Here is a 14,898-nt window from a genome sequence, read left to right on the forward strand (position 1 = left end):
GATTAACAAATATGGATGGACTAGCTGGCAATATACTGTAACTGAGTGGGACTTCCATGAAACCACATTTGGGGCCATTTCTCTAAAGAAGCACACAATTTATAGGGAAATGCCAACTTTTCACCTTAAGTGTTGTCTAATGAAGGCCTGAAATTCAAATAGGTAAATTTTTTTTTGCTCATCTTTGGGTTTGATTTAAAAGGGCCTTGGCAAAGGATTGATACATAAAGATTTGCTTCATATTTTGTTTTGCTGTAGCCATCAAAATCATATGAACTTTGATGACTGTAATCTGTAGTTAAAATCCCTTCCCACAGGTACCTCTCCTTAAATGCTTAAGCTTCTTTCAGCATGGCCTGTTTTCTACAAAGCTACACAGCATGGGCACGCTTCAGTCAGGAACTGAGTTACTGTTTAACCCAGTATGAAATTCAGCTCCCACTGAGAGATTTGAGTCAGGGAGTAATTGCAAATAAATCCCATTGGGCTGGAATAAGACTGTCCTCTTGGAGACTAAACAAGGTGCTCAGATGACTAGGTAAAATGTGGGTGCTAACAGAATTTGGTCCTTGCTCCTTTGAGTCAAGTCAAGCATCCACAGATGACTTGGGGCTAACCGTTACGAACACCTGAATGGTTCTAGTTACACTTTGAGCTTCTCCTTCGGGAGTTTTGAAATAAAATAGCAACAAAACCTAGTAGAAAACAGTTCTTAAAAGAAATGATATGAGGCTATTAAATTTTGATCCTGGTACACATATTTTAAAAGAAGATAATGAAATATTTGCATTTCTATAGTGCCGTTCATTGGACGGCCCCAAAGTGCTTTGTAAACTGTTTCAGGCTCAATCTTTCTGGCATCTGGAGAAGCGTACAAGTCTGGGGGCTAGTTAAATCCAACACTGAGGCCCATATTCCATAGCTTCAAGTGAGGTCGCAGTTTATCCCCAACCTGTTTTATTCTGCCAAGGGAAAAAAAGAAAAATCTGGGTCCCAAATTCCCAATGGTTTCAACAGACATAAATCGAGTTGCAGTGGCTCACTTTGGAAGGAGAGCTTTTTAAAGAGGCAATTAACAGCTGTAATTTCCTTGAACATTTTCAACAAACAGCAAACAGTCACTGAATTTTGTCTCTCTGTGAGTTTATTGGATCTTCCATTTGTGGTGCAGATAAGAATGGTCCTTTTCCAATCCTCTCCCACAAATAAGTGCTAAAAAAAGACTCAAAATCGGTCTAAGGTGAAAACTGGCAAGAGGGTGTGGGTTAGACTTAATTGGCATGATCTTGTTATGCTGGGTGCAGCGAGTCAAGCTGGACTCCCAGCGAAAAAGAATTACCTTGCAAATATCCAAGGTTTACCCGATTCATCACATCACTGGCTGTTAAATTTGCTACATCCTCTACAGAACATACAGAGAAAAGGTACAGACATAAACAAAGAGAAAGAGAGAGAGAGAGATCAGCAAGCAGTGATTTGGCAAGTATTAGAGATGAGCTCCTGAGCTTTCATGAAAAAATGGGAAAAAAAAAAATAAAGGAAAGGGAAAAGAAGGCAGATCAATGCATTCTGTCTGTGAGGTCATGGATATTCAAACACCAACAGGTGACATGCTGTGATAATGTATTCAGAGCACTGTACCAAACATGACTGGTCCACTGACACATCACTGGGTCCAAAAGAGCCTTCGACTTCACAACATGTCAGCAGCACATTTCCGCCTCCTCCTCCTTTGTTCCTCTCCAGGTCTTCTAAACATCTAATTTAACAGCTCCCCACTCTCCTCAAGCCTGGAAATGTAGCATTCCAGCTGAACAAGGCGGAGAGTCCAGCGGGGCCTAGGTGTTGCAGAGAGCTCTAAACATGGACCCATCCTGCAAACCATGTACGCTGCAGTATCTATATAGTCTAGGATAAGCAGGGTATCAAACTTCAGAAGTTAGCTCTAGTCCCCACCATCCAAAATATCACATCCAATTATTTGGATTTCATTCACACTCTGGGGTGCAGCATCCCACCTTGAGCTGTTATGAGTCTAATGGCTCCCACTGTGTGAGAGGATCTAGTTTCCCTTCCAGTTTACAAGTATTCACCCACCTGGACATTTGGCTGCACTTCAGAATGAATCTCCAGCGAATGCTAGAGGGTTGTGCAAGCCCATAGGAGCAAGCTGTAGAAATTCACAAGTTCGTAAAAACCCTAGACCTAAGAAAAGGCAGATGTACAAGTAACAACTACCTTCAGTCACTCTGACCTGTGTGACCAGCTCTTGGATAGCCTGTATTTCAAAGTCATTCTGGCCTTTGGTAACTTTACTGGAACAATCTTTCCATTAGGACATATAATTTTCCTGCTTGTCTAATATTAAAAGAAAACATGTTCTCTTGGTTCTCTTATTCTACTACTTGACACACTCTCTTGCTGCCCCTCAGATAATATCCCAGGGCATTATTATACTAAATCCATGTCAGTAAATCTGGATCTGCCTTGAAGGCTCCAGAGCTTACAATGGCCAACAACTGGTAATCATCTACCACAGTAATTCTTTGAGCATTTGCATGTGAAGAGGGGTGGAAACGCCAACATCTATGCTGCAGACTTTGAGTCCTGGCTGAGGGAGGGCTGCTAGTTCAACAGAACAAGCAGCAGAAAGTCTTGGGATATTAACTGTGGGAGAACAGCAGATTGAGAAGAATGTAATGAGGCAATCCTTCAAACCTATCATGCTAAAATGGAAATCGTTGCATTGATTTCATTGGATATTGGATTAGATTCTTCATTATCCGTCTCTCTGCCGCTCTTTAAGGAAACAAACTTGCTGGAGAATGGACGTCGCTCCTAGTTCTAATTCTGGGCTGTCGAGGCTCAGTGATGATCCATAGTGCTGGCATGTTGCCAGTGAGAGACTAACTTGGACATCATTAATCTCTCTTACTGCAAACTCTCCACTCACATACCTCTGTTTCCCATAGACACAATGGCACACAAGCAGATATCCTGCTGTGAGATCTTGTACGCAAGTAAACCAATTGGCAAGGGGATGCCTGCTCCAGTAGACTCTAAATTCAGGTATGGTAGCACTTTGAGTGACAGGGCGTGAAGATGACGACACTGCTGTCTCTGTAGCCACTTGGTTGTTCAACACAATGTCACTACACAGTCACGCAGATGTAGCGGTTTGTCTCCGTGTTTCTCGTAGCACTCTGATTCAGACAATCATAATAATAATATTGTTTGTGCTTGGAGATCACTCAGACTTTACTCTGTAAGGCTCTGACTCTACCAATGATTTCAGCGACGCTCTGCACACAGGCTCAGAATGTGCCAAGTTACAGGACTGGAGCCTAAAGAGCCATCCCCTCTCCTCTTCTTGATTTGATTAGCTACCATGGAAGTGAAATGAACTCATTGTGCCATTGGAACATTGTCCAAAAGCAGGGAGCAGAAGGAGAGAAGGGAGAAATGCTCCACAATTCCACATCCAACTGTAGAACTTCCCAGCTCGTGAAGGGTCCCTCAGAACAATACCTTCTACCTTAACTAGGCTTGTGGAAGTGGCTGGTGCATTGGGCAAATCTTTGTTTCCCTTCAAAGCCCCCACCCCAATTTTTTAAAATTTATTTTTAAGTTCTTTTCCCTCTCTTCCACATGTCTGAAAAGTTGCAATGATGCAAACAACATAGAGACCAGAAATCTAAAATCCCTCCCGAAATGTATTGCCAGGCTCACGCCAGCTCCACAATCCCACTGTGCACAACGGTCCTGGCCCAAAGGCTCCAGTTACCCGCTCTTGGTTTGCATTATTTTGTATGAGACTGGAGCTATCTCCTGAACATGAAGGGTAGAAGCTTTTGTAGCATGGAGGCAAACAGGCCGTAGCACAGGATGGCTTAAAAGAAAAACAAACAAGCAAACAAGCACGCCATGGGCTAAAGATTTCATCATAACCAAGGGACAGATTATTGTCCAAAAATGGTGAGACACGCTTTTGGGTTAACTGCCAATTAAAATACTTTAGAAGAAATAATCATTGCACTGAGAGATTCTTACATTATGTCATAGTGTTATATCATACAGTACTTGCTTTACTGAGAGTTATGAGATAATTAAAGAATTATTAAGTTATACACACATTGAAATGAACCACTCAGCTCTATAGCTACAGAAAAAAAATTCTAGGAGAGAATTTGCTGAAGGATTAAAAAAATATAATGATGGGATACTGCGCCAGCCTGAGCTCTTTTCTTCCCTGCTTTGCTAAGGGGATAGAATTCTTAGACAATAGCATTAGCAACTATTACAAATGGATATTTTGGTCAGCTTGATGATAGAGTGGGGGCCAATATTTTCAACCTCTCCTTAGCCAGTCATCAATTTTACAGGCACAAATAATAAATGAGTGAAATTTTGCACTTGTAATTTAGGTCATTTAGACATTTATTTCCCTTGTTATACCTGGTACTTAGATATTTATTGCACCTGCAAATAATTACAGATGTGCGCACAGCTATTTGTGACTGCTGAAATAAAGGCCAGTGTCTGAAAACAAGTCCCTTTCCGTCTCAGTGCTGTGGGATTTATAAGGCAAGAGGACTGAAGGTTGATGGGAATCCCAAGTTTGAATGTACTATCCAGAGCTATGAACAAGCTAGAGGATCAGGCTTCATTTTGGAATTATTTTATACCCTGGATGTGTCTGGTTTGGTTCGGATAGATGCTAAGTTACATGATCAGCTTGTGAATGGGGCGCAATGCTGGTAAAGCCATTAACTGTAAGCAAGAACGAAACCTCCTTACCATATCCAGTTGTAGGTAAACCCAGATGTTTCATTCGGTTTTTGACAAGCTCTGAAAGCTCTTGCCTCTCCGACCTCCTGTACAGACTCAACCTCTGCTGGCTGATCCACTCCGCTGTTTTGCTTGTGTGCTTGTTTCCTTTCCTACTCAGCCTGCGTGCCCACTGCATGCTTTTACGCCGTAGCAAGGGGTGCTCAGACTGGTCACTCGAGCAGGAGTTCCTGTGATGGCTTGTCTTGATGTTCCAGTGTTCCTTGACATCTTTTGTATCCTCGCAATCCTCGACATTGATTGAGATCTGCGACTGGAAGTCCCAGCAGTACATAAGGGGATGCACTAAATACCTTCCCATTGAAAACACACTAAACACCTGACTCCACTGGGGTTGGCTGTGCCCAGCTCCTTGTAGGACCAGGTACTTACTTGGACAATGTATTAGTGTGATCAGCTACCATTCTTAAAAAGGGACTCCACCTTGGTCTACCCCTTTACACCAATGGCCAAATAATCAGCATTCCCCAACGTTATGCAATATGCATGTTGAGACTGCTACCTCCTGGATCCCTCATGATGGTAGGTGGATCCTGACAATTCGATGGTGACACTTCATTTTCCTACTATCTGGTAGTGTTCTAACATTCACACCAAGGGACTGTTTCCCTATCTCCGAACCCCACCTCCACCCCAAAAACCTCTAATACTAGAATCTATGTAGGTGGTGAACTTGGAATTTAATAATAATAAAATAATAATAATAATAATAATAAATGCATGTAACATCACCGGCACAGAAGTTTTTATGGAATAATGTTATCTCATGATGGCCAAACTGCTGAACTTCCAAGTTTTCCTTTCATCCTCATGACAGATATGACAGCATATATCCATTATAAAATGTGAACCCTAATTGCATGTAGTCATTTATAGTGCCATGGTTTGCAGCATCTCTGACACAGGGATAGATTGGATTGAACTAATTGTCAACCTTCAGCTCCTTGTGGCAGTTTTCTATATGGCTTTCAATTCATATTTACGATTAAACATGTTTCAAAGTTAAGACTGAGTCACTAACCAACTATTCTTATCTGCCCATGCTGGGTATTGCTGAATTTTTCACAGCAATGCATGATGGATACAGATCGTCATTACCTTGCTGAACATTAAGTAGGGCACTAAATTTTAAAGAAAACCAAAATTGTAACAAAGTTCTCACAGGTTCAATACAAACGTTACTCACCTGAGTTCTGATGTCATGAGGCTGCATTCGAAATAAAACAAAACGAAGATGCAATATGTGTTAGTGGTGAATATGTATCACTGCGTGTCCATCACATCCTAACTCTCTCTTTCTAGTCCCCCAGTCTGAGCCACGGTTTAAGATCTGTTTCAGAGTAACAGCCATGTTAGTCTGTAGTCGCAAAAAGAAAAGGAGTACTAGTGGCACCTTAGAGACTAACCAATTTATTTGAGCATAAGCATAAATTTGTTAGTCTCTCAGGTGCCACAAGTACTCCTTTACTTTTTGTTTAAGATCTGTAAACCTGTCCACAGTCAACACATAATAATTAATCACGGCTTCTATAGCACTTCCCCAGTTCAAAGCATCGCACAGAAGGTCGTTAACCTGTCTGTGCTCACACAATGAGCCAGTGGCAAGACTAGGATCCCACAATTACCCAGCTCCAAACAGCATTCATTACTTTCTATGCCAGTGCTTGCTTCACCTTCGCCTTGTGCAGTTACCCAGGCTTGGCAGTGCAGACCACAGAGTATGGGCAATTGGCACAACTTTTACAAACTGGGTGGCCAGGCCTGGTGTTCTTGGTTTAAACTTGGAGTTTTCCTTCTCCTAGGTGGCTGCCTGCCATGTCTGATGAGCCCCACCTGCCCTGTTTCTGTGCCAATGCTAAATAAGATGAAGATTTTTCAAATGGGTATTGTGGTAGCACCTAAGAGCCCCAGCACAGGACAGGATCCCCTTGGGCCAGGGGCCGTACAAACACAAACACCTCTGCCACCAGTGCATATTTGTCTTTTAACACAAACCCTTGTGCTATGTAGAAATTAGAAGAGAAGACCAGGGAATCGGCGAGCCAACCTCCTTTCCAATATGCACTCGTAGCTGTTTCACACGGGGCTAGCGCATGCAAATTTATTACACCCTCCCCATTCAATCCCACTGCTTGGGCACCAACCCCAGTCAATCGGGAGCCCCCTTTGGCTGCTGGCAGCCTGGCCCAGCTGGTCCTTTAATAGAAATGTTACTCCATCAGCTGCTCAGATGGGATTTCTCCTTGCCTGGCTAGACATGATTGTAACTATAATGCAGTTCACTAACAGCTATAAGGTCAAAGCTGACAGTGCAAGGGACCAGGCTGACTGACGCCATTGCACACATTTTGGAAGTTCTTCTACATGTTATCCAGTGACTTATCCCTGCTGGGACCTTTCACACCAGGGCTGCAGCCAGTAAGGTTTTCTGCACTCTCTGACCCCTATGTTTCTTACCTCGGAGGTTGAGAACATGTGTGATTCAGTTCTGTAGATCCCAATGGGAATTTCTGCGCTGGAAGAGCAAAGCTTCTGGAAGAGACGGCCATATGTCCGGATCCACAGGTCATCCTCAGTGATTTTCATCTGACCAACAGGGGGGAAAAATGTCTCTTTGCTCCCACTGAAGGGACCCCTCGGCCACCGGGCAATCCTGTCTTGATAAGGTCCAAAGCTGCAGAGCTTGGATCCTGTTCTAAACTTCTCCAAGGCTCAGGGATGTTGCAATCCAGGGCTTTTGTTTGATCCCACAAGAAGGGCAGGGGGGGTCTGTGAGGTTCCTATCTAACTCTCTTGGGATGGAGGTTGTTGTAAGGTTCATAGTTAAGGGTAGAGCTTATTTCACATGACATGGAGAAACCAACACACTGGCCCAGTTGCTGTGATTTTTGTCTCCCTCTAGAGGCCAGCCCCCGTGACTACAACAATCTGCTGTTCAGTGACAGAAGTTCTTCTTTACTGTGGCTCAAAAGGCCTGTGTTTGGGGGCTGAAAGTCCCAGATTCAGTCCCCACAGAATGTTCACGCACACACCCGCATGCTTGTGTGACCCCACTGCATTACAGCTTGAAAGAGACAAACATCAGCACTTACAGCACAGAGGTAGCCAGAACCCGGCGTGGTGTCAAGGCCCAGCAGCAATCTCGTAATGGTGATCATGTAGTCCTTCACGAACGACTGACAGGAGAAATTCAGAGAGAGATCAGGCCAGAGAAAAGGTTTCACTTGTTCAGCTGTTCACTTTAATGTACAAATGTATTGACAGATTGGAAAGAAGGTGAGATTATGTTCTATATTCTCTTCTATTTGCTTCTTATACTGTGTCCACAGCTATGGTATCTGGGCACATTCCAAAGGTGAATCCAGTGATGTGACTAACATCTGTCACATGTGGCTCCTTCCTTCTCTCTCTGCCTCTCTTAAGGGGGAAAACGGCATGGGGATTTAAGTTTTATTTGTTTTAACTCATGCTGCATTCGGTTTTTAAATGAGTGTCTAAAATACAGGAAACCAACATCATTAACAAGAAGAAAGTAAAATGTGCCCTGAAGAGGGATATAATGTGGGCACAATGTAAAGTAGTTTATGCATCCAAATGGCTCAAGGGTTCCTAAACTAGACACTTACCACGTACCACACCATACGCAGAACCTGGGGGATGCCACACAGTTTAAAGGAGCGGTGGAAGCATGTATAGAATGAGGAGGCTGATGGTAGAAACGGAAGGGCCCTCTCATTAGTGTGAGTGAGGCAGGTGATGGAAGGGTTGGACCTATAGTCCTGTCTATTCTCCAAATATCCCCATTTCTATTTTGCTTTAAATTGGCAGACTTTCCTTTGGGGAAGCTGATAGAAGCAGCTGCCATGTCCTAATTCACCCCACTTGGGCTCTAGCCATCTATCAAACAGAGTCCTGAGGATGAGTGAGATTGCAGTGAATGCCTGGGGAACCACTGGAAGGTTTTACCTGAATCCTCTAACACAGACGACTGAAAGGAAGGGACCCCTGCTGGGGCCTCTAGCTCTTTCCCCCCTGCATTAGGGTAAGACCTCTCTCTGGATGGGGACCCCATCTCGGATAGATAGGGATATGGTGCTGGAATGCCTGTTCAGAACCCCCACCCTAATACACCAGCAGCTGCAAGGCAGAAGCAGCTTAGCCCTCTGAAGCATTCACAGCAACACCACACAACCTGTTGGCCTGTTCTCACCTGATAGAGCAACGTATCCAACATGCTGATGCTGAACACTCTGCCGGCAGCAAACGGGAGCCGGAACATGAATGCCAGGTTGGAGCCATTCTCTCGCTCTTTCTATGGACAGAGAGGAACACAGTGTGAGAGTTTTTACCATTATGTTCACCACTTTTACAAGACTATGATACATTTTGTACAAAGTATGTCTGGTGAGGTATCATTTAAAACTCATAATCTGCTGAACATTGTTGTTCTGGTAAAATGTGTGCATCAACATGGTATGTCACGTTACAAGATTTTACTATACAACATTGCTGTAACATATTCCAAGTTAGAAAAGGAAGCCCAAACCAGTTTTCAGAGACAAAGACACACTGGAACCCCCAAGCAGGTGTTAATGGACTATCACCTGCTTAAGCGGCCATTCTCTGGGGAAGGTGTGAACAAGAATTTTGCATTTCATCACAAGGACAGTTCAAACCTCAAGTCCACAAGAGACTGTTTGTCACCATGACTCAGCAAGGATGTTTCTAGCACAAGAAACTGATTTATAAAGAGGGGAGAAAAATGCTTGACCTCACTCTCCCCCTTCATCTCTGCTCACGACAACAATTCTTAAATAACTGAACTTGGGGAAGGGGGTTGAGTCCTGGCTGGGAGGCTTTTCAGCTGGTACAGATTGCCCTAAGCTTATGGTGAGAAATACCTTTTGCTTTTAAGTTCACTTATTTTAAAATTAAGTTAGGCATTTAGCTTGCATTTTATCTTTTTATTTCTTTTGTAACCAGCCCTGACTTTTACACCTCATTACCTATAGTCACTTAAAATCTTTGTTTTCTTTCTTTGTAGCTAATAAATGTGTTTCACTGTTTTATCTAACCAGTGTGTTTAGGATAACAAGGCTGGTATGTATCATTGTCCATTGATGAAATGACAGATTTCCTATGAGCTCGTTTTGTCCAGTAATGTACTGGGCGATACAAGATGCACATTTCTGGGACTAGAGAATCTGCTGGGGTTCTTCTGCAGTGTAATTCATGAGTGGCGAGCTAACACCACTCAATGCTGTGTAGCTGGGAGCAAGTTACACGCTGGAGGCTGGGTGTTAACTGGCCAGGAGTGGCTGTTCCCCAGTAAAGCAGTGTAAAAGGCATCCAAGGCCAGAGAACTGAGGAGACACAGCTATTCAGCAGCCCAGATCATACCCTGGGCAACATCACACGTGGAGATGGTGAAAATGATGATGCCAAGGGACTCTTAAAAACCAAGAGGACCTGTTTGCAATGAGCTCAGAGAAACAAGCCACACAACAGCCACCGCCCCTGGGGAGTTCAGCCAGGGCTCTTCCTTCTTTTAAATAATGCCATAACATTGAGATGTTGACAGAGAGATGGTTGACATTTTTTCATCGATTCACTTTTTGGATGAAAAATGGCATTTTGGTCCAAATGAACATTTTCTTCTTGGTAGGAATTCTCCATTTTTCCCCACTACAAAACAAAAACTGAAAACTGGCAAAGTTTTGGTAAAAAAGTTTTTGGTAAAAAGTTTAGACTTGCAGTTTTCAAAAGCCTTTTTTTAACCCAACACTGGTTTTTGAAAACCATAGGTTCGGGAAAAGGGGGGAAAGGGGCCTGTTTGTATTTTTCATTGAAAAAAAAATTTTTTTCCCCCTGAAGGAAATTTTTGGAGAAAAAACAAATTAAAAAAATCCCCACAAAAATAATTGGCCTCCTTCAGGCAGCTCTCGCATTTAGAGTCCCCGAACCAGCAAGGCACAAGCAGCAGCAGCGGTGGTGAAGTGAGAATCACAGAATCACAGAAGATCAGGGTTGGAAGGGACCTCAGGAGGTCATCTAGTCCAACCCCCTGCTCAAAGCAGGACCAACCCCAACTTAATCATCCCAGCCAGGGCTTTGTCAAGCCGGGCCTTAAAAACCTCTAAGGAAGGAGATTCCACCACCTCCCTAGGGAACCAATTCCACTGCTTCACCACCCTCCTAGTGAAAAAGTTTTTCCCAATATCCGACCTAAACCTCCCCCACTGCAACATGAGACCATTGCTCCTTGTTCTGTCATCTGCCACCACGGAAAACAGCCGAGCTCCATCCTCTTTGGAACCCCCCTTCGGGTAGTTGAAGGCTGCTATTACCTTGGAGCCTACACACCAGCCCAAGCTCACAGCTAGCAACAAGCAACGTGTCTGGATGCCATGATCTGACGTTGGATCCCACTCTCCAGAGACTGCTGATAGTTTAGCACCACAACCACCCTTTGGGGCTGCACCCTGGGGGCTCCTGCAGCAACGTCCAGCGGGGATGCATTCCCATTATGCAGGGTGTAATAGCTAGCAGATCTATGAGCACAGCGTCACTGGTCAGTTCCTGCCTTGATCATCCCCCCAGCATGGAACACACGGAGGTGAGTTCTGTGTACTAGTTATACATTCTCCTCTCCCATGATCAGTGAAACTTGGGGGTGCAGGGGAGGGTTGGGAGAAAGATTTTTCCCTTAAGCAATATAAGTTTGCAGCATGTACAAATGCAGTCATCAGACCTACCTTTCTAGCCCGATGCAGTCAGCATCTCAGATCCAGTTTCCCTTCAAAGGCAACAGCAGCTGTATTGTCTAACTGTCTAACACAACATCCATCACACACCCCCTGTTGGATACCACAGTATAGACAGACAAGGGCCCAGCTCTGGCATTTGCAGACATGGCTATCTTGAAACTGCGTTAACTTAATAATTACCTTTTATTCCCTGGGTGGCAAATTTCTGTCTTAACACTGGGGCCATTCAGATAATTATTAACACCAAACCTCAGATCTTAAGACTACTCCTGGATCCCGTAACAACAGACTCTGAGTGCAGCTCAGAATTAATAAAAGCCGCTATCGAATCTCAGCTGTCCTCAAGTGGTCAGAGAGGGAGTCTTGTATGGAGAGTGTAATAATGGTCAGGTAAGGCTACGGATGGGAGAGAATGAAGCTTCTCATTTCACCACAGGGAACTCTGGGGATCAAAACACTCGTGCATTTAACAGCTTTCCTGAGAGACTGCAGTGTACCTCATGTGCAGGGTCTACCTGCCATAAAATTAATAGAAATGTCATTATATCCGTTTGTTATTTTAAAAGAATAAAAGTCAACGTAAGCTCCTGATACTTATGATTTGTATTGCTGTAATGTTGCTAGACCCCCACCAGTCTAGGGGCTGCACAGACACAGAGTAAGTGTCTGCCCCAAAGAGCTTATAGTCTAATAAACAAGACAGAGCTATTGTCCCCATGGGAAACTGAGGCACAGAGAGGCTAAGTGACTTCCCTAAGGTCACATGGGGAGGCCATAGCAGAGCTGGGAATTGAACTCTGGTCTCCATGTCTTAGCTATAAGACGATCCTCCTTCTCAACAGGGTATGTTTCACATCAGCCCAGTGATAGCACATTCATTGCTGATGTAATTGCATCCTACCAAGATGGTAATCTCTTGCAGTAAAGCCAGCCTCGCACTTACTCCACCACTGAAGTATGATTGATTCAGCTGGTTCTCCTGTGATGGAGAATCCCTTAGCTTTCTTTGGCATCTTGGTCCATTGCAGAACTTTGGGGGTTTCTGTTTCTCTTGAAGTTTAGGATGTACATGGAGCCCCTGCCCACTTGTCCTGTCCTCTCTAATCCCTGCACCTTATTTATAACATCAGTGTTCATTTGCAGAGAGTTCGGTCTCTTCTCCGACGGAGAATCTGCCCAATAGTAACTGGATAGATGCTCTATCAGCCACAATGACAGTAAGGTCCAGCAGGACAGCTTATCTATGACAGATCTTTATGAACAGCCCCTAGAGCCCTTTCAGTTCAGAGATTGCCCATAGAGATTGGTCATTATGAGGAAGTTAGGAAAAAACAGAGAGAGATGGGGAGGTGGTAAATATAGTTCAGCATTGAGTTTATGCTGGTTTTTATTCTCTCTGAATTGGTTCAACCACCCTTAATACACAACACCATGAATGCAGTACAACATACGTGTATGTGCACGAGCGGGAGAAAAATGAAAATCTTTTACCTTCCCCTCAAGAGAGGGCACTCAGACCAGGCAGTAGTATCAGAGATGTCAACTGTCCTTGTTTTGACTGGCACAAACTCAGCAGAAGACCGTGACAAACTATTATTTCTTTCATTTGTTACAGCAGTCTGACAGGGTCAATGCAGCATCTCAGACACTCACGTGGTCTGGGTCAGTTATTCTTTGAATGTTTCCCCTTCCCATCAGCTGTTATTTCTACCCCACAAAAATGCCTAAAGAATATGCAATATAAACACTGAATGTAGTTTGATGCAGAAGTCTATTCTCGCAGAATTGTTTAACCCACCACCGCAGCAGGAGCATTGTACCGAGTAACTAAAATCAGACTGACAGCAGGGACAGCTTTGAAGAGTGGAGATGCTAGTTGCACTAACTAAGGAAACACAGAGACCCTAAAGGTCAATTGCCTGCATATTTGCGTGTCTTAGATTATCCTGGACGGATGTTCATTAACTATGGTGCCCTGCAGTGCACAGCAGGGGAGCACAGGACTATGAAGAACTATAAATTAATTACTCATTACATTACCCTTCCTTCAAACACAGGCATGCAGGGAACTCACCAGGCTTCCTGTTAGCAAACACGTCTGGGAGGAAAAGCATAGACCCTCCTCGGGATGAAGGGGCTTCCTTACCTTTTCAAGTTTGGAGAGGGCCAAGGAATAACTGTCCTTTGCTCTGAACTGCATGAACCTCATATTGGATGGGTGGGTCAGCTCAGTGATGATGCTAAGGCTTGGAAACAGCCTGCAATGGAAGGCAGACTCGTCAATGTCTGGTGCACGCGCATTCCAAGGGAGGTGGGGAGGAGGAAGCTTTCAGCTTTGAAATGTGGCCAAATAAAGAGTGGAAACGGCCTTGTGCCCCATCCAAGATCTGAAACAGGCTGGGGTGAGAGCACCAAAAGCTGTACAAGCAAGGCCACCCCCCATACCACCTCACTGACCCCCCCTTTTAATTCTATTTAGTTACTGGAGTGACCAATAGGTGCACACCGACAGCGTGGCTGGCGATGCACAAAGTTGGGGATAGAGTGCAAGGACTTTCTTTATTAATTAGCATGCCTGTGTGCAAGGGCCAGATGCAGGCCATGTCAAACACAGGAGCCCAACTTGGGAACCCAGACCTAATATCCTCTGTAGATGCCTGACCCTGCAAACCCTCGGTGTGCAGAGTCCCCACTCACACCAAGGACAGTTCAACTCACTGCAGAAAGGGCCAGCTAAAATAGGCACCTCCCACCACCCCTCTGCCTGGGCCCATTCTGAGTCTTTTGTTTCCATTAAGACAAATTAAAAAACTATAAGAAGAGAGGCAGGTGCAAACGACAGAGCAGAACCCATAGCTGCTTCTTACCGGAACATGGTCTGGACGTTGACAATTGTTTTTGCGTCTGCCATGTAATCCTCCTCTGCACTCATTGTGCTTTCCTTATCCACAACCACCAAGTTGTCAGCATAAATGATCCCACACTGCAGCAAACTGTCTAGGCTGGAACAATCCCCCAAGACAAAAGGTTGTGGGGGGTTAATCCATTGGAAAATAAGATGCTGAATGATCGTTTGCAAACATACCCATGTATTTGCACAGAATAAATGCCCAGGCAATCCTGTGCATGCAAAATGCTACTGAAATAACCATAACCATGTCCAGTACAAACTAACAAATCCTAGGAGGGGGAAAAACTTGAGATGAAGCCCAAACTATTGTATAGTTGCAGGGTCTTAAAATGTGACAATCTCCCAACTTTAGCTGTGCCAGTTAGAGAACCC

The 14,898-nt window shown here is 44.2% G+C and overlaps 1 protein-coding gene across 4 annotated transcripts in view; it reads right to left on the bottom strand.

Annotated features, from left to right (window-relative positions):
• KCNT1 (potassium sodium-activated channel subfamily T member 1) overlaps positions 1-14,898 on the bottom strand; it is a 194,008-nt gene that overhangs the window by 6,521 nt on the left and 172,589 nt on the right. For 3 of the 4 annotated variants that reach the window (XM_077835879.1, XM_077835881.1, XM_077835880.1), the window contains exons 23-30: positions 14,483-14,617; positions 13,762-13,873; positions 9,059-9,160; positions 7,941-8,024; positions 7,306-7,434; positions 6,035-6,055; positions 4,798-5,101; positions 1,340-1,402 (exon numbers count right to left, since the gene is read on the bottom strand). In XM_077835879.1, the coding sequence (XP_077692005.1) occupies positions 1,340-1,402; positions 4,798-5,101; positions 6,035-6,055; positions 7,306-7,434; positions 7,941-8,024; positions 9,059-9,160; positions 13,762-13,873; positions 14,483-14,617 (950 nt within the window). The remainder of the gene's footprint in view (positions 1-1,339; positions 1,403-4,797; positions 5,102-6,034; positions 6,056-7,305; positions 7,435-7,940; positions 8,025-9,058; positions 9,161-13,761; positions 13,874-14,482; positions 14,618-14,898) is intronic. The other variant, XM_077835882.1, reaches the window with a different exon arrangement.

Source organism: Eretmochelys imbricata, chromosome 16 (assembly GCF_965152235.1).
Source record: "Eretmochelys imbricata isolate rEreImb1 chromosome 16, rEreImb1.hap1, whole genome shotgun sequence".
NCBI lineage: Eukaryota > Metazoa > Chordata > Testudines > Cheloniidae > Eretmochelys > Eretmochelys imbricata.